The sequence below is a fragment of the Barbus barbus genome (assembly GCF_936440315.1).
Source record: "Barbus barbus genome assembly, chromosome: 4".
NCBI classification, from domain to species: domain Eukaryota; kingdom Metazoa; phylum Chordata; class Actinopteri; order Cypriniformes; family Cyprinidae; genus Barbus; species Barbus barbus.
In genome coordinates this window covers 4,133,646-4,154,167 of record NC_136732.1, presented here as the reverse complement: position 1 = coordinate 4,154,167, position 20,522 = coordinate 4,133,646, and the positions used below count along the sequence as shown (strand labels likewise).

General features: G+C 39.6%; 2 protein-coding genes across 2 annotated transcripts in view; one reads left to right on the top strand and one right to left on the bottom strand.

The window, feature by feature from the left end:
- The window catches only part of LOC306866526 (NACHT, LRR and PYD domains-containing protein 12-like), a 422,442-nt gene that overhangs the window by 106,561 nt on the left and 295,359 nt on the right, over nt 1–20,522 (top strand). The gene's annotated exons all lie outside the window — the stretch shown is intronic.
- On the bottom strand, nt 662–6,152 carry LOC306861203 (uncharacterized protein; the record flags this gene model as incomplete). The annotated part of the gene is made up of 4 exons (XM_079403343.1): nt 662–772; nt 5,316–5,443; nt 5,552–5,935; nt 6,020–6,152. The coding sequence occupies 4 exons, from the start codon at nt 6,150–6,152 to the stop codon at nt 662–664; spliced, it is 756 nt and encodes a 251-aa protein (XP_079259469.1).

The window sequence follows — 20,522 nt, the reverse complement described above, 5'->3', positions numbered from 1 at the left end:
TTTTATGCATATCAAATATTTATAAAACATATTTAGCAAACTTTGTGTACAATTGATATATATATATATACTTGTCGTATTCCATCTTCCAAATTCCCTCTTTTTTTTAACTGACGGAAATTCATAATTACTGTAATAACTGCTCAAAACAAATCGAAGCAGTTTTCTTTTATATCTATTATAAAAGTCTATAATAAAAGAAAATAAATACATAAGGAAAAAAAACATTAGCTGCATTTAAAGAGTGTATTTGCACTTTCACTTCTGTTTGGTGTAAATTATTCTACTCTGTATGGAGAGAGAGAGCAAGAGAGAGAGAGAGAAACTGTGTTCTAGCAGTTGCAGTTCATTTATATATAGCTGTTCTTAGAGGAAAACGTACCCATATGTATTTTATTACATGAACCTGCAGTTCATGTGATGACTTATTTTAAAATGCTCTTTTCACAGATCCATAGAAAAAGATCACTACATGGATAATCAGCCCATCCTGGTGAATAAGTCAGAACACAGTTCTCTCTTCTATGTCCATTGGGTTCTCGAGGATTCCAGAACCTGCATCAACAGATCAGCATTAGATGTTCAGTGCTGCTTCTGTGTGATATGATATTGACTGTATGAATCATTTATTACATAATAATCAGATCAGTTCAGTGTTTTCTCACCCAGAGGACAGAGTGCTGCCATCAACCCATTTCCAGCTGCCCTCCACATCACTGTCAGTCAGACCAATCCAGAATTTACCATTAGCAGATATTTTCTTCACAAAATCCTGAGAAAAAAAATACAAATAAAATAAAATAACAGTTATATGATAACTGTTATTTTAACTGTTATTGCCTCAAGTGGAGGAGTTTAAGTATCTTGGGGTTTTGTTCACGAGTGAGGGAAGGATGGAACGGGAGATTGACAGACGGATCGGTGCATCTTCTGCAGTAATGCGGTCGATGTACTGGTCTGTCGTGGTGAAGAAAGAGCTGAGCCGCAAGGCGAAGCTCTCGATTTACCGGTCAATCTATGTTCCTACTCTCACCTATGGTCATGAGCTTTGGGTCATGACCGAAAGGACAAGATCCCGGATACAGGCGGCTGAAATGAGCTTTCTCCGCAGGGTGGCTGGGCGATCCCTTAGAGATAGGGTGAGAAGCTCGGTCACTCGGGAGGAGCTCAGAGTAGAGCCGCTGCTCCTTCACATTGAGAGGGGTCAGCTGAGGTGGCTCGGGCATCTGTTCCGGATGCCTCCTGCACGCCTTCCCGGGAAGGTGTTCCGGGCACGTCCCACTGGGAGGAGACCCCGGGGAAGACCTAGGACACGCTGGAGAGACTATGTCTCCCGGCTGGCCTGGGAACGCCTCGGTGTCCCCCCGGAAGAGCTGGAGGAAGTGTCTAGGGAGAGGGAAGTCTGGGCATCTCTGTTAGTCTCCACTGATGAATCTTTTCACTTCCGGTGTGAGAACGCTGGCGCGTTTGTGCTGCCGCTTCACGCTGGTATTTTGTCTGTTTATCTGTTTATACGTCTTTTGGATATTCCTCTGCTGGACTCAATTTATCTGGATTACTTGGATTATTATTATTTTTGGACTATTTTCTTCACTCAATTATACCTGGATGACTGACCTGGCCTTTTTCTGATCCTTTTTTCTGAGCCTTTTTCTGATCCTGAGAGGGCTCGCAGCCTTCACACTGTTCGGCTGCGAGCCCTCTCCATTCCTTCCAAATCCTCCTCGACATCTGATACAGTGAGTCTCCACTCTCTTTATCATTTTGTGTTGTCAATCCTCGGTATGGTTGGGTAGCCTTCCCTTCTGTGGATTGTGTGGATTGTGGATTCGACACAGTTCTGGCTAACGTAGTTAAATCGGTAAGTCGTGTGGGCTTCATTGGCTTTTGGACATGTCGACGTGTAACAACTGGCAGGTTTTGTTTTTCGGTCTTTTTGCGCTGTCTTTGGCTGATGTTAACAAAGGGACTTCTCCCGAGATGGCGTTGCAATTTTCTTCTGCTCAACTTAGATTCTTAAAAGGATCTATCCGCTTGGCTTCAGACACTTATAAATGGTGTGAACAAGTTGGTATTTTACGCCGACCCCGCTACATACACCGTTCACGGAAGAAACTTCGGAGTTACCACTGCTCGTCTTCAAACAGTATTCCGGTTATCTGTACCAGCACCCGTGCTTTTAGGAAGACCATTACTTCTGAGACCATTACGTGTTGATCCCGTCCTTGGGAACTGCAATGTTGCATCTTCAGATATGCGATGTGCGCTATTGAACACTCGCTCGTTAACAGATAAGGCATCAGTGCTAAATGACATTATCATTGACGCAAATCTGGACATGCTACTTTTGACGGAAACCTGGCAAGTGCCTAATGACTTTTTTCATCTAAACCTCTTAACACCTTCTGGGTACATCTACTTATCTCAACCTCGTCTCCATCGTAGAGGTGGAGGGTTGGCTGTAGTTTGTCGTGAGAGTATCAACATATCTAAGATCGAGTTCCATGACGTTGCATCTTTTGAATATCTTGCATTGAAAATGACTGACAAAACAACAATGGCTGTAATCTTAATTTATCGACCTCCAAAACTTCATTTAGATTTTTTCTCTGAGATTAGTGAGTTACTTACACTTGTCTGTGCTAGTCATTCATCTGTACTTCTTCTCGGTGATTTCAATATACATGAAGATACTGTACAATGCAAGGAACTGTTGTCTGTTCTGGATTGTTTCAGTCTAACTCAACATGTAACTTTTGCTACACACTCCAGGGGTCATATATTGGATCTTATATGTACATCTGGTTTAAATAATATTATTGTTAGTAGAACTGATTTAGCTTTTTCAGATCACTAACTACTAAACTTCAGTTTTAGTTTACCAATTTCTACATCACCTGTGAAAAAAATGCTCACTTATCGTAAAATCTGTTCTGTCGATCCATCTGGTTTTTCTGATTCAATAAGGGGTTCGACCTTGTCTGATTGTTTATTATCCAACTGTCCATCAGAAATATGCAGCATCTATAATAATACAATTTCCCACAAACTTGAGAAACATGCTCCTGTTAAAACTAGATTGGTTCCATCTACACATGTTTCACCCTGGTTCACTCCTGCACTACGAGCAATGAAAGCTATGGGACGACGCTTGGAAAGACTGTATAGGAAAACTGGTCTCAGTGTGCACTCTTCGGCTTTGAAAGAACATTTGCTCAATTACCGTACAGCCCTTAATGCTGCAAGATCCTCATATGTCTCTTCTACTATTAAGAATTCCATGTGCAGGCCCAAATCTCTGTTTGCTATGGTCAACAAACTCACTAATCCTCCACAACATGTTATGTCTGGCTCTGAGGAGCTTGTGAATAACTTTTCTCATTACTTTTCAGACAAACTGAAGTCAATCACTGAATCCATCTCTAATGACACCTCTCATACAACTGACTCAAATGTTCATTTGATGTCTGCTGACTCGTCTCACCCAACATACTCTCTTTCTGTCTTTACTCACACTACATCTGCTGCCATAAGAGATCTAATTGTGAAGTCAAATTCTACATCCTGCCAGATTGATCCCATACCTACTGTTTTGCTTAAGATGTGTGTTCATGAGGTTGAACCTTTCATAACACACATGACTAACTGTAGCTTAGCATCTGCCATTGTTCCAGCAGAACTAAAAATGGCTGCGGTGACTCCCATACTTAAAAAAACAGTTCTTGACCATCTACACATGAACAACTATAGGCCAATCTCAAATTTACCATTCCTAAGTAAAATTCTTGAAAAAGTTGTGGCTTCACAATTAAGATCTTACTTAAATGCTAATGGCCTTTTTGAACCTTTTCAGTCAGGATTTCGTTCATCACATAGCACTGAAACTGCTCTTCTTTGTGTGGTTAATGACATTCTTCTGTCCATGGACTCTGGATTAATAAACATCTTGATTCTTCTCGATCTAAGCGCTGCATTTGACACAGTCTGCCATGAAATACTCATCTCTCGTCTCTCTGATATCGGTATCACTGGCTCAGCTCTTTCTTGGCTCATTTCCTACATTAGCGATAGAAAATATTATATCACCATACAAGGGTTTAAATCTGCCACTGCTCCAGTTTCACAGGGTGTTCCTCAAGGTTCGGTTCTTGGACCACTTCTGTTTATCATTTACATATATCCACTTGGTGACATCATACGCAAGCATGGACTTCAATTTCATTGCTATGCTGATGACATTCAAATTTACCTATCCACCAGCTCTGATAGGTTATCACTGCCCGACTCACTTACTGCATGCATCAGGGATATCAAGCTTTGGTTGTCCTTGAATTTCCTTAAGCTAAATAATAACAAAACTGAAATTTTGATGATTGGCTCTGCTGCCGCAGTCAAAAGGATGGACCTGTCCTTTGAAATTGAGGGGGTTCATGTTAAGCCTTCTTCATCTGTCCGTAATCTTGGGTGTCTTATTTGACTCATCTCTATCTTTTGCCTCTCACATTTCTTCTGTTGTTAAAACCTCTTTTTTCCATCTTCGTAATATTGCACGTCTTCGATCTTCTCTGACTCCAGCTGATGCTGAAATCTTAGTTCATGCATTAATCACATCACGTCTGGATTATTGTAATGCTCTATTTCTCGGTCTGCCTAAAAAACTTATTGCAAGGTTACAGTATGTTCAAAACTCAGCAGCACGACTTCTTACCTCCACCAGGCGTTCTGCTCATATTACTCCTCTACTGCATGATCTTCACTGGCTACCTGTGGCATCTCGTATACATTTTAAGATATTACTTCTCACATTTAAGGCATTAAACGGTCTTGCACCTCCATATCTGTCTGACCTACTGTACTCCTACTCTCCACTCCGGCCCCTCAGATCATCTGAGCTTGGTTTTTTGTCTATTCCTCGTTATCGGCTGTCCACTGTAGGTGGTAGGTCATTCAGTGTCAACGCTCCGAAATTATGGAATTCACTACCCCTTACACTTCGTAACTTATCTTCTTTATCTACCTTCAAGTCTCAGCTAAAAACGTACCTGTTTAATTTGCATTTTGGATAATGTGGCTTTATTTTGTATATGTTTGTATTGTCTTTTGGGTATGTAAATGTTTTGTATAGCACTATGTAAAGTGACCTTGAGCAATGGAAAGGCGCTATATAAATAAAACTACTTCTTCTTCTTCTTCTGCTTAGACTGCTGCCCCCGCGACCCGGCCCCGGATAAGCGGAAGAAGATGGATGGATGGATGATAAAGTACAACAATTTTCTTTCCATAGATAACCTAGTTATAACATTAGTTTCACTCACTTGTTCCTGTGTGTTGTTTATGATGATCAGATCTGCTCCTCTCTCTGTACAGTATCTTCTGCTCTCAGTCCAGCTCTTCTTCTCAGAGGAAATGAAGTACAGATTAGATTGATAGTAAATCCATCCATCTGAAAACACAAACAATTCAACTATTAGCACTTTATTCTCATCACACTCTACTAATAAGTGGTTGTTTTAGTTTTAATATAGTTCATAATTACCCATTCCATGAATACTTTTCAGCAGTTCATTTTTCTCCTGATGTAATTGGTCTGTTGTTTTAATCAGATCACGGTTACTTGATAATAATTCATCTCTCTCTTTTGTCAGCTGCATGCTCTTGTTTACTAGCTGGTCTCTCGCTTCAGTGAGGTTGACAATCTTAGTTAGTAGCTGGTATGTCTTTTCTGTGAGTAATGTATTCTTGGTTAGTAGTTGGTCTTTCAATTCTGTGAGATTGGTGATGTTAATTAGTAGCTCACCACTGTCTTCTGTGTAGTTTGTGTTGTTTGTGTGGATGTAGACACACAGCACTATGACTGCCGTCAGCAGAAGAACACACAGCAGAACCAAACACACTACAACTGATCTGTATCTTCTGATCTTCACACAATCACTCCCTGAAGATTATTAATCACTCATATAACTTAAATGTGTTATGTGTATCAAATGTGTTGTTGTTATAATGAAATGAGTCGCAGTACCTGTGTGTTGAGGAGTTTGGTGTTTCCTGATGTTCTCTGTTTCTGTCCTGACATCATGAATGTTTAAAGAATGGACATTAGCATAGATGTTCATCTCCTCTTTATCTTCATCTTTATCCATTCCATGTTCCATGAATTCCATTAATAAGATAGATGTAAATGTGAGATTATTAGAAGTTGTTGCTTTAAGTAAGCTGGACTGCTCTGAACTTCTGCTTTGAGCTTTTACTTTTAAAAGGCACCTCTGTGGTCAAGAACATGTGATATCCTGGGGGGGGGGGGGTGTAAGCTTTATCTTTTGTACTCATGTACTGCAGATCATAATGAAATTGCACTGTATAGTTACTCTTCATCATAGTTGCTCCTTCACTACAGGGGGGGGGGGTTATGAGCTCTTTGTATATAACAAACACACTGGTTGAGAAATAGTTACTTTGGTCTCAAGTCTCACTGTAGAAACGCCTATCAGAAGAACAATGCTGTTCCAACTATACAAATATATATAAATCTTTTTTTTTAATTACAAAAGATATTATCAACTGCATGAGGAAATGTTGGACTACTTAAAAGTACTATTAATATCTTTAAGGGTACAACATTCAAATGTGGCAGACATTACAAATGGTGCATCTAAAAACACTAGAGGAAGTGAAACTAATAAGTGTCTTCTGTCACTAAGAGACATTTCCTTATAGAAGACATCTTTAATATATCACAGCATATTGGCATGATCACATCATGAGGCCCTTAAACTCTAATGTGACTAAAATGTGTTAGTAGTTATAATAGAATTAGTACATGTGTGTTGAGCTGTTTAGTGTTTGAGTTCTGTTTCTGTCCTGACATCATGACTCTTTATAGGATCGTCATTAGCATAGATCTTCATCTCCTCTTTATCTTCTCTTGAGCTTCACCTTTTTCTATTTTGATGTCTGGAGTCGCATCATCTCAGTGTTTCTCTCTTTGCATATTCATTTATAACTAAGCATTTGGTATACGCTTTAATCCAAAATGACTTGCACTGCATTCAACACAGTTATTATAGATAGATAGTACACTAATGCTGGTAAAGTTGTTGTACTCAGGGAAGGGTTCTGGTTTTGATCTTTTGCAACTGTGGTCAGGAACATGTGATATCCTGCTAACACAACTTTTAACATGTAATTATTTTATTTATTTATTTTCTTTCTTGATGAAGCTTATTATAAAAGTCATACAGTATATGAAGTTAAGGTTCCTTGCTGTTTTCCTCTGTCCATAGTCAGTTAAGCAATGATCATGTATTGCACTGGCATCGATAATTATCTCCTCTTAACTTTTTCTGTTTATTTTCTGTATCGCCTGTATCTTTCAGACATTTTCAGTCTCTTGAAACCCTTCAATTGGTGAATGTTGTTCTACATCTGTTCATGGAGACTGTCCTACTCTGAACTTCTGCTCTTGAGGTTTTTAGAAGAAGTAGGATGCCCTCAGCTAACAGCAGACTGGGGCCTGTGTAAAGCACGCTAAGTGCAATATTAGCATTAGCAAACAGTTGTCAGGTCATGCTTCTGTCATAGTGAATATTAGCTAGATTTAGCTGTTAGCCTAGCACAAACATCAGTCCATTCTTTCTTGTGTGAAGCTGCAGACTCTTGATCTGATGTGTGTTGGAGCTCATTGTTTGGTACTCCTGCTATTAGCATCACTGCTATTGAGATATCGGAGGTACAAGAGTACAACAGCGCAATACTAGCTGCTATGTGTTTTAAAACCACAGTAAGCTTCAAAAGCTGCACACGTGCATCAACAACATAGAAACTAATTTATTTCCTCAAAGATGTAATACTCTTATTTTATCCTTTAGGGAATCGATTATTACGATTCAATATAGACTTAATTGATTTTATTGATTTGTGGGAAGTCGTGGCCTAATGGTTAGAGAGTCGGACTCGTAATCCAAAGGTTGCAGGTTCGAGTCTCGTGCCGGCAGGAATTGTAGGTGGGGGGAGTGAATGTCCAGCGCTCTCTCCACCCCTCAATACCACGACTGAGGTGCCCTTGAGCAAGGCACCGAACCCCCAACTGCTCCCCGGGCGCCGCAGCATAAAATGGCTGCCCACTGCTCCGGGTGTATGTTCACGGTGTGTGTGTGCACTATGGATGGGTTAAATGCAGAGCACGAATTCCGAGTATGGGTCACCATACTTGGCAGTATGTCACTTCACTTAATTAAATTGAGCTGATTTAACACTTATGATTACACCTTATCAACTTAGACATCCAGTGTCTAGCACTTAGTGTATCCTATTCATTCTGCTTGCTTTCGTGGCCACCGGAGTTAAAGAAATTTATTAGCTAATCTACGATAAAATACTAAACTAAACACACACACACACACACACACACATACATTCAGGAAATGATTTATTCGGTCTAAAGCAAGTTTTAAGTCTAGCACTCTTTTGCTATTTCGTAAATTCACCTGAGGAAGATCACAAGCAGAGATACAGATGACTGCATACAGATCAATTCACCAGTTTCCAGCAAAATAGAGATTTGTTTGTTTACTTGCATTGAGGTGACAGCTGACCAGGGGCTTGTTTGCTGACCGGGGGAATCCCGAGGCTGCTGATTGGCTGCTGCGCTGTCGTTGGGTGGCGCATTTCCAGGAAAGCCCTCCGGTGAGTGGTTGCTTTTCCTGGTGACTCAGTTTTGAAAGTCTCTTCAGTCAGAAGTTTCAACGAAGTTCCAACGAGTCACTTAGTTCTGAAGTCACTTAGCCTGATTTTATGGCTTCGCAGCTCGATCAGTGAGACGAAGCCAAAGTTTTGTGAGCAAAAAGCGCAGAGCTTTGTGTCCAGTTTTTAGCAGGCTGGTTTCAGTCCATCCCACTAGATGCTCTTCCAATCAAATTGTCCCTGTAGGCGGAGCCCCGCCCATACTGTTTCCTTTGGACACAAAACTTAATCTAATCTGTGATCTTCCATGTGGGGAATATTTATGTAAATTCTATTAGAATCCATTGCCCAAATTTTTTCTTAAATTCAAATAGTAATTTCAACTGAGCGGGGCCTTTAATCAGTCTGTGCCCAGGGCACCGGTGCGTCATAATCCATCCTGATGACAGGTTTACAGCACAATCCTCCTTACCAGAGCTATCACTATGTTCTCCAGACGCCCAGAACCTGCAACAACAGACTAGCATTAGATGTCTGACTGTCTTGGGTTCAGGTCATTGTGTGCTCCCAGGTTCACATGACAAAAAGAGCTCACATTAGCAATTTAGTGTGCCATGCAAACCATGATTTGTTTAAACCTAAACTTTCATTTGTTATTATAATAAAATGAGTCTCGGTACCAGTGTTTTGAGGTGTTCGGCTTCTCTGGATGTCCACGTGCTCTCTTTCTGCCTTGGCCTGACTACTGTTGATATCCATCTCTTCATATTCTCTTTCCATCCCACATTTCTCAGAAATGTGTGTGTGGGGGTTGTTCTTGTCATCATTTACTCACCCTCAAGTTGTTCCAACCATGTATAAGTTTCTTTTACAGGGAGATGATATTGTGAAGAGTGTTGGTAACCAAATAGTTGCTGGTAGCTGTTGGCAGTATTTTCATTTTTGGGTGAGAGAGAGATGGAATATTAATACTACATTTACAGTCTGACAGAAAAAATAAATAATTCCTTTGATCTGTGCTTCTGCGTGGATTAATTTGCTCATTAAATGTACATGCTGTAGTATTTTGCATAATGATTCTAGTAAAATAGTAACATGTTTTACCCCACATTAGAGATGTAACAGTATGAAAATGTCTTATCACAATTAGTGTGACCAAAATTATTACAGTTATCAGTATTATCACGGTATTGTTAAAATGTGCTGGACATTTTCAAAAAGTACTGACACATCAATCATTTTGCCATGTTTTATATTTAAAATCAATAATCAACAAATAAAATTACTTTTTGTTTGCATAAGCACTAAAACAATAACATTACCAATGATAACATGTACAAAATGTTCAAATAAAACTTTACTAAAGACTTTTCATAAAACGGTAAACCTTACACTTCAGCCTTTAAATAAAGTAAAGGGTCAACATGATTATTGATTAATAAATGATTATTAGGGGATGCAGGGAATGTAAATTTGGTCTGGGTTTTTTTTTTTGGCCAGACAGAATATATTTTTTCCTCCCACCCTGTCACTATGGGCATCAACCAAAAGGTTGTGAGTTCGAGTCTCAGGTCCGGCAGCAATTGTAGGTGGGGGGAGTGAATGGAGTGAATGTACAGCGCTCTCTTCCACCTTCAATACCACAACCAAAGGTGCCCTTGAGCAAAGGTGCCACAGCATAAATGGCTGCCCACTGCTCCGGGTATGTGTTGACTGCTGTGTGCACTTAGGATGGATTAAATGCAGAGCAGAAATTCTGAGAATGGGTAACCATACATGGCCAAATGTCACGTACAGACTTGATGAAAACATTTGACCTGCTATGCTTAAAATACTTTAGAGGAAATGAAACTAGTAAGTTGTTTCTGTCATGGCATTATGGCATAGCGTATTTGCGTGCACAATCAGGAGCTTCTTTAGTTGAATGATGCACTAAGAGCAATAGTAACAGGTCACATCTCATTGAAAACAAAGACTGAACATTCTCCAAATGTGTCCTCAAAGTTTAGCATCAGTAAACAGAAAAGTTAAAGGGGTCCCATTATGCTGTTTTACAAAGTCTTGATTTTGTTTTGGGGGTGTACTAGAACATGCTCTCATGCTTGGTGGTTTGAAAATCACATTATTTTTCACATAAATTCACATTATTACAATACCTCTCTCTCCAGCCTGACACAAACGACTCGATTAGATTCGGGTTTGATGAAGGACCGCCTTTTGAAAAACGAAATGCCTCAAATTTAGGCCCTAGCCCGGCCCTGGTCCGAGACGCTCAGGCCCTAGCCCGGCCCACATCCGACAGCTTATCAGAATTACCGGCCCAAGTCCGACCCGAGCCCGTCTTTTTTCCCCCCTTCTCCTAAAACAGTTTATGCTACTGTTTTGGCTATTAAAATAGTTAAGTTTTGTGTGTAATGGCAAAATGATCATATTTCGTTTCGTTTTTTTATCAAGTTCATTTAGAAAAACGTTTGGAGAATTTTTGTTCGTTAAATTAGCCTTCTCATATCATCACGACTTGCCTAAAATAAAATCTATAGATATACTAAAACAGTTCAAATATATAACAATGTTTAAACGTTAAACCTGCGCTATAATAATAATGTGCGCGCTCTGCAGGACATGGAGACACCAGCGCAAACACTTGCATTGTTTTCAGTGGAAACAAATTAAAATAGCCTACGCCGTCGTTTTTTTTTTTTTTTTTTTGATAAAGGTAAGAGTAATACATCATTCGGACCTGTAAAGGGTCTACTTGTATTTGTGTGCACTCACAATACCAACAAAAGGTAGTTCTTTTATAAAACAAAGAAACAAAGAAAACAAACATGATGCGCTTTCTGCCGTCTTCAAAAGGAGTGCTTCACAAAAATGAACCGAAGCTGAGCGAATACATGCCTCACAGACATGATAAATATATCTATAGAAAGCTTTAAATTATTACTTAACGAAATAAACAAATCGAAAAAAAAAAAACTATTTTAATATAATTTTAATCATAATCAATAAAGATGCATTTCTCTCTAAAGGTGCGTCTGAGGAGACGGCGAGTCAGGATCAGTAACTTCATCCTTGCGACACAGACTCAGAAAACATTAGTTTAGTAGTAAATAATTAAAATATCCCCTTACTATTTCCCGCAGACACATTCTTGGTTATGTTTGCTGGGGTTTTGCAGCAAGCTTTAGCCTATTGTGTACCATCGAGCTGCTCTCAGTTGCGGCACGGTCTCGTGTTGTTTCCACCAGCGCGGCAATGTTTTTCATCGCTAATCGATGGATGTCTACAATATAAAATATGGAGAACCCCAAAACAGGCCCGAGGCCCGGCCCGCGTCTGAACTATGACGTGAAAATTGGCCCGAAGCCCGGCCCTAGAGGGCTCTAGCGCGGGCTCTAGCGCAGTGCTCCTCAGCCCCAACCATTCAAATTTCTGTAGGCGGGATTTACAATTTGTGATGTCACAAATACAGGAAAACAACTTCGTAGTACAAACGAGCCGTTCACTGTATGATGTGCAAGATGTTTTCTATGGGTGAAAGATCTGGACTGCAGTCTGGCCATTTCAGTACCCGGATCCTCCTTCTACGCAGCCATGATGTTGTAATTGATGCAGTATGTGGTCTGGTATTGTCATGTTGGAAAATGCAAGGTCTTCCCTGAAAGAGACAACGTCTGGATGGGAGCATATGTTGTTCTAGAACTTGGATATACCGTTCAGCATTGCACTTTCCAGATGTGTAAGCTGCCCATGCCACACGCACTCATGCAACCCCATACCATCAGAGATGCAGGCTTCTGAACTGAGCGCTGATAACAACTTGGGTTGTCCTTGTCCTCTTTAGTCCGGATGACATGGCGTCCCAATTTTCCAAAAAGAACTTCAAATTTTGATTCGTCTGACCACAGAACAGTTTTCCACTTTGCCACAGTACATTTTAAATAAGCCTTGGCCCAGAGAAAACGCCTGCGCTTCTGGATCATGTTTAGATATGGCTTTTTTTTTGACCTATAGTTTTAGCCGGCAACGGCGAATGGCACGGTGGATTGTGTTCACCGACAATGTTTTCTGGAAGTATTCCTGAGCCCATGTTGTGATTTCCATTACAGTAGCATTCCTGTATGTGATGCAGTGCCGTCTAAGGGCCCGAAGATCACGGACATCCAGTATGGTTTTCCGGCCTTGACCCTTTCGCATAGAGATTGTTCCAGATTCTCTGAATCTTTGGATGATATTATGCACTGTAGATGATGATAACTTCAAACTCTTTGCAATTTTTCTCTGAGAAACTCCTTTCTGATATTGCTCCACTATTTTTCGCCGCAGCATTGGGGGAATTGGTGAATCCTCTTGCCATCTTGACTTCTGAGAGACACTGCCACTCTGAGAGGCTCTTTTTATACCCAATCGTTGCCAATTGACCTAATAAGTTGCAAATTGGTCCTCCAGCTGTTCCTTATATGTACATTTAACTTTTCCTGCCTCTTATTGCTACCTGTCCCAACTTGTTTGGAATGTGTAGCTCTCATGAAATCCAAAATTATTGCATTCCTTTTTTATTCGTAATTTGTACAGTGTCCCAACTTTTTTGGAATCGGGTTTGTATATTGAAAATAGCAGAGGACCTAAGACAGATCCTTGTGGTACTAGTCTTGTGTAGTCAATCATTGTAACCATGTACTAGTGCTAAATATTGTTCTTCTGTTTGTCTGTTTACAGTTTTGCAAATCTGCTTTTTGCTGTTTGTAACAACAGTTAGATTGAAACAGCAGCACACAAGTTATCTCAGTGTGTGAAGTCTATAGGATGTGACCCTTAAATAAAAGGTGTATTATTCACCATCAGAATTATCTTCTTACACTCTTTATATTCTAGCCCTAGTTAGTCAGAAAAGCAGAATGGAACTGATCTGATGTCATTGTGGTGTTCAAAAGTTAAAAATCTCTGTACTGCGTAGCTACTGCCTGCTGATCGCCATTGTAACCGACCATGACTTTTCATAGTCTAATGCACGCTCTAAACCCAGAGACTCAATGCAGGCTACCAGGTGCCCGCAGGCACCACGTTGGTGACCTCTGCACTAGTGTATTTATAGGCCCAGTTGGCCAGCGCTCACTCGTGAAGTCTTGCTTATCGCTTGTTGTTAGCTTTCTTAGCCTTCTCTGTGTATGACCCTGGTCTGCTTGACTCTGTTTCAATAAATTACCTCTGCACATGGATCCTCTCGAGTCTCCCGCATTACAGATTGATTGATTAGGGGATATCTCTGTGGAAATCAACTTTGAAGATACCCCGCATTGTTACTGTGTCCTCAAACAAAGTCACTTTCAAAGTTTCTGTACTGGTAGATTATCATCTCCACTCATTCTTTCTGTTCATCTCCGATGTCTCAGCAATAGTTCTGTTAACATAAGTACTCTCAGATATATATTCAGATTGGTAAAAAATATGATGTTCTGTTTGGTTCTGTTCAGGTTGATTTCACTTGCTTTCATTTCTTGTACCTTTAAGGCTCAGCTACTGTGGTTCAATTTGACTATTGACCTCATATTTTGATTGTCATAGTTAAAGATTAGATGTTAAACCTTAAAAAGAAAGAAAACACCCAATCCCTATTCAGATCTTATTACACAGTTGGAATCTAGGAATTTTATCTTGCTATCAAGTTCACTGTTGACACAGCACCATTGTTTTATGCATATCAAATATTTATAAAACATATTTATCAAACTTTGTGTACAAATGATATACTATTTTATATATATATATATATATATATATATATTTACTTGTCATATTCCATCTTCCAAATTCCCTCTTTTTTTAACTGACAGAAATTCATAATTACTGTAATAACTGCTCAAAACAAATCGAAGCAGTTTTCTTTTATATCTATTATAAAAGTCTATAATAAAAAAAGATTTTTTTTTTTGCTTCATTCAAAGTGTATTTGCACTTTTACTTCTGTTTGGTGTAAATTATTCTACTCTGTATGGAGAGAGAGAGAGAGAGAGAGAGAGAAACTGTGTTCTAGCAGTTGCAGTTCATTTAAATATAGCTGTTCTTAGAGGAAAATGTAAACTGCATGTGATGACTTATTTTAAAATGCTCTTTTCACAGATCCATAGAGAAAGATCACTACATGGATAATCAGCCCATCCTGGTGAATAAGTCCGAGCACAGTTCTCTCTTCTATATCCATTGGGTTCTCGAGAATTCCAGAACCTGCATCAACAGATCAGCATTAGATGTTCAGTGCTGCTTCTGTGTGATATGATGTTGACCGTATGAATCATTTATTACATAATAATCAGATCAGTTCAGTGTTTTCTCACCCAGAGGACAGAGTGCTGCCATCAACCCATTTCCAGCTGCCCTCCACATCACTGTCAGTCAGACCAATCCAGAATTTACCATTAGCAGATATTTTCTTCACAAAATCCTGAGAAAAAAATAATAAATAAAATAGCAGTTATGTGATAAAGTACAACAATTTTCTTTTCATAGATAACATAGTTATAACATTAGTTTCACTCACTTGTTCCTGTGTGTTGTTTATGATGATCAGATCTGCTCCTCTCTCTGTACAGTATCTTCTGCTCTCAGTCCAGCTCTTCTTCTCAGAGGAAATGAAGTACAGATTAGATTGATAGTAAATCCATCCATCTGAAAACCCAAACAATTCAACTATTAGCACTTTATTCCCATCACTCTGATCTACTAATAAGTGGTTGTTTTAGTTTTAATATAGTTCATAATTACCCATTCCATGAATACTTTTCAACAGTTCATTTTTCTCCTGATGTAATTGGTCTGTTGTTTTAATCAGATCACTCTTACTTAATAACTCATCTCTCTCTTTTGTCAGCTGCATGCTCTTGTGTGCTAGCTGGTCTCTTTCTTCTGTGAGTTTGGTGATCTTGGTTAGTAGCTGGTCTCTTTCTTCTGTGAGGTTGGTGTTGTTGGCTAGTAGCTGGTGTGTCTCTTGTGTGTAGTTTGTGTTGTTTGTGTGGATGTAGACACACAGCACTATGACTGCAGTCAGCAGAAGGACACACAGCAGAACCAAACACACTACAGCTGCTCTGTATCTTCTGCTCTTCACACAATCACTCCCTGAAGATGACAGACATGAAGAATTTTTTTTAATTTCTACATATAATATTGAAAGTGTAGTTATATTTGTACCTGTGTGTTGAGGTTGTTTTCTCTTGTCTGATTCAAAATCATCCGACATCGTTGTTTTACCTTTTAAGTCATTAGTCATTTTCATGAAATAAATTAGTTTGTGGTGTCCTAAGAGTAATGTTGTCCTAATATCCTAATATCTTTTCAGTGTTTAAGGGTAATGTACTCCCTCATGACTGGTGTCAGTGCTATAAAGTGAAGCATCAGCTTCAGCTTTCCCTGTCGTTTATCCCAGCGTTTACTCCTTACGTCACTAGCTACGCCCTTGCTCCATCACTCGTGACCGGAAGAGTAGAGGAGTTGTTTTGAGGGGGAGGGGAGGTCAACATTTTTGATTAAAGATTACAAGGGCACATGGATTTTAAGATGGCACTGCGGATGGTTGCCTAGGTGTGGAGCGCTCTCCAGTTGTTTTAATGTTTTTCCTGTCTGTTGTGTTTTAAACAGTAATCACCCAAAAATGAAAATTCTGTTAATTACTCATGTCATTCAAAACCTGTAAAACCTTATATGATATTTTTGATGCATTCCAAGAGCTCTCTGGCCCTCCCATGGACAGAAAGGATCCTTACACGATCAAGGCTCAGAAACGTAGCAAGGACATCGTTAAAATAATCCATGTGACATCAGTGGTTCAACTGTAATTTTACGAAGCTACAGGAATACTTTGTGTGCAAAGAAAACAAAAATAATGACTTTAATCAACAATTCGTCTCCGCTGCATCACCCTGGCGCCATTTTGGAGAGTATCACATACGCAAACAGCGTATGCAACGCATGTACACGGATACATTGTTTATGTTCAGATCAAAGTGTAAACAGGTCAATGACGTGACGCTCGTTTTTTTGTGTCCATTTGGTTTAATTAAATTTAACATTTTTAAGAACCAAGTCTAAAAATTAATTCATTTTGAGATAATATTTGGGGGATTTTTGCAAAAATGTCAATGTGGTGTAACCGTAAAAACTTTGTACCAAATAATTGATCTTGTTTAAAAAAGGTGAAATTCTCAATAAAACACCATATCAGCTAGTTTGGCATAACCTTACATTAGACCTATTTAATAGTAAATAAAGGTAAATGGAGCACCATTGTTCTGAATATTATAATTAATTTGGGGAATTATGTGACAAGTCAAATTTCTGAAGCGTCAAGGTGGTGTAACCACCATTCAAGGAGCCATTTTGTTAATATTGTGCAGAAGACCATGTGACAGGAAATTGTATCACAGAGAAGGACCCCTGATGAGACTAACTGCTGCATGCAAAGGTTAGTAACTCTCTTTAAAATGTGAGATAATTTGACATTTTTAGGGTATGGTCAGGTATACATGCCAAATGGTAAGACCCCAGGAATCCATTGATAATTATTATAAAAATGAGTATCAACTTTAAAAATTACATTTGAAATATTCCCACCAAGACCATGTGCGAACATAGGTGTCCATGATAATGCCTGTCAAAATTGATTTTAAATTGAAATGTCAAATGGTGTAACCGTGTTACCCCATTTGACTGCTATTACAAGACTTTCTTTTTAGGGGCCAAATTAGTCAAATCACTAGTTCATGATGCCAATTAAAGATGTAATATAAACTAACCAACTATTTTCAAGTGTTCAATGTTGTATTTTTTTTTTTTTTTTTGAGAAAGTGGTGCTTTATCCACAACTTTAATATTAAAGCTCTGTAGGCCTAGGATAAAATAATTGTTTCACAACATGAGTGTTTTTGAAATGTTGATAGCTTTAATGCATATTTGCATTCCATTCACTTAATATAATTCAAGATTTTCATTTGTCACATACACAATTATACAGGGAATAACCAGCAGTGAAATGTAGGTCAGGTCCGCTCCAAGGACAGTGCAATTATATAGAATACAAAACACCGAATGTACATAAATATTAAGAAAAAGTAGAAAAAAATAAAAGATAAAAAATATAAATGTGCAGTATGTTGTTGATTTAAATAGTAATATAAGAGTTATGTGCAAAAAAGTTGTCCAGGGTATTTAAATAGCAGCAATATGAGGTAGAAAAAAAATGAATAGCTATTGATATGGTGATATTTACATGGAGTCATGTGATGTTATGACACATGAGTTTAGGAGCCTGATGGCCTGGGGGAAGAAGCTCCTCCTAAGTCTCTCAGTTTTTGCCATCAGGCTACGGAAGCGCTTACCAGATGGAAGCAGAGTGAATAGACGGTTACCAGGGTGATTAGAGTCCTTGATTATTTTAACAGCTCTATTTTTGCAGCGTTTGAGGTAGATGTCCTGCAGAGAGGGGAGAGCAGACCCTGAGATGCGCTCAGCTAAGCGCACAACTCTCTGTAGTGCTTTGCAGTCCTGATTGGAGCTGTTTCCATACCACACTGAGATGCACTGAGTCAATACACTTTCTATGGTCCCTGAATAGAAAGTTTTCAGGATTGCTGGTGAGACCCTGAATTTCCTCAGCTGACGCAGATGGTACAGTCTTTGCCTGGCTTTCTTAACCTGTGTTTGGATATGTGTAGTCCAAGTCAGGTTCTCAGAGATGTTTACACCGAGGTACTTGAAGCTACTCACCCTCTCCACCGGGGACCCACTGATCGTGAAAGGTAGTTTACACACACACACACACACACAGAGAGAGAGAGAGAGAGAGAGAGAGAGAGAGAGAGAGAGAGAGAGAGAGAGAGAGAGAACGAACCTGTGAAAGACTGTAAGAATGCCAGGTTAAAGTCAAAGAGTGATGCAGTGATTTAGGTGTTCTGAAAGGTTAGCCAGTGGAAATCACAGGCTGAGGTGGTAATAAAAGGATATAATTGTTTTAAGAAGCTCTGTAGGATAATTGTTGACTTTTCTATTGAATTTGTAGTTATCAAAAGAGAAAAGAATATTCCAGTAGTAAAGCTTTCCAAAACAAAGCAGGAGAAGATGAGGGAAAAGTGGAGAGAGTACCAGAGAAACTACAGAAAAAAAACAAAAGGATGCTTGATGATGTTCTCAACTTAACTCCACCATCTATGAACACATCAGCAAATGAGCAAATTCAGCATCTTGACAATCCTGAGCCCATGCATAAATCACCTTGATGATCATGACTGAGCAGCCAAATTTAGAGTCCGCAAGCATCCTCAACCCCTACAAGGAAAGAAAGATGAAATCCTATAGCTCACTGTTCAAAGAGAGGGAAGGGCTGAGGTCTGAACTTCGCAAAGTTAAAAGGTATCTCCAAATAGCAAAACAAGAGACACAAAAGATACAGAGGAAACTAGAGAGGCAAAAGAAAAACAGAAAACTGTTGGGGGAAAGAAACCGATACAAAATGAAAACCTCAAGAGTGAGAAGAGAAGAAGTGGTCAGCTTTCTTTGTAGGGATGAAAACAGCCGCATGTTATCAGGCAAAAAGGACACGGTGACGAAAAATAAAATCAAGAAGCAAAGGAGGGTACTGCTGCACTCTCTGAAAGAGCTCCATGTACAGTACAATGCAACAGTCAAGAGACACCTGAAATGTCATATAGACAATTTGTGAGATACGGCCCTTTTTATGTAACACCAGCAATAGACACTGACAGAAATACATGTGCTTGCATAGACCATGAAAATGTCAAGCTGCTTGTGGACAAATTGCACCAGAAAGCTATCCTTCTGACAAACAGTATTTCAAAGTTGCTAGCAGTTATTGCATGCAATACTACCAGCAAGCAATGCATGTATCGCACGAAGTGCTGCTACAATGAGATTGAGTTTGAAGGACCTAACATGGCAGCAGTGGTCCAGAGTAGTCACATCTGAAAAAGAGAAAAACTTGGCTAACTTTGCAAAAGTCACACAAAGCGGAAAGTGTAAAGAGCTAAGAACTAGCTAAGCACCATTTCAACCGGCTCCACCAAGCCAAAATACTCAAAGAGCTGGCTTTCCACTTCAGTGACAGCCACACGCAGGTTACAATCCACACCTGTGTGGTGTATATGGCCTCATCATCCTTCTCCTATGCCACCATCTCTGCCTCTCTCCGCCATGACGAGCGTGGGCTCACATGGAGCCTGTATCGAGGGATGCCATAGGCAAATGTAACACCACCTAGTACTCTACATATCATCAGTGATGGACCAGTGACCCAATACAGGAACAAGAAAAACTTGCATCTACTCAGCACAGTGCCTTTTCTGTCTGGCTTCAGAAGGGTCACTAGGAAGACTCTACCATTAATTACTACTGGATATCAGAGGAAGATATTGCAAAGTTTGATGAATCTGTCCCAAAAAATGTCCCAGCTGTGAAAGTGAAAATGCATCAAGTAACCTCTGAAGAACCAGCTGCAATTAAGCGGAGGGAAATTTCATGTTTCTGTGCAAGACCTGGTATCTGCAAGTGCTATGATCCATCTACAGTAGATTTCTGCAACCTATCAGTGAACACCCCCTCCACTGCTACTGACTGTCTGTGAGATCTGAAAGGCAAGTTCATTCTGGTCAGATATGAAAGTAAGCCTTTTGTGGGACAGGTCATCCGGGTAGTGGGTGAAGAAGTGGAAGTGAGATGCATGCAACAGCTGGATGGGAAGAATGCCTTCAACTGGCCTCATCCACCTGACCTCCTCTTCTACCTTAAGTCCGATGTCCTGCACATGATATCTGAGCCAGAACCTTTGAACTTGCGTC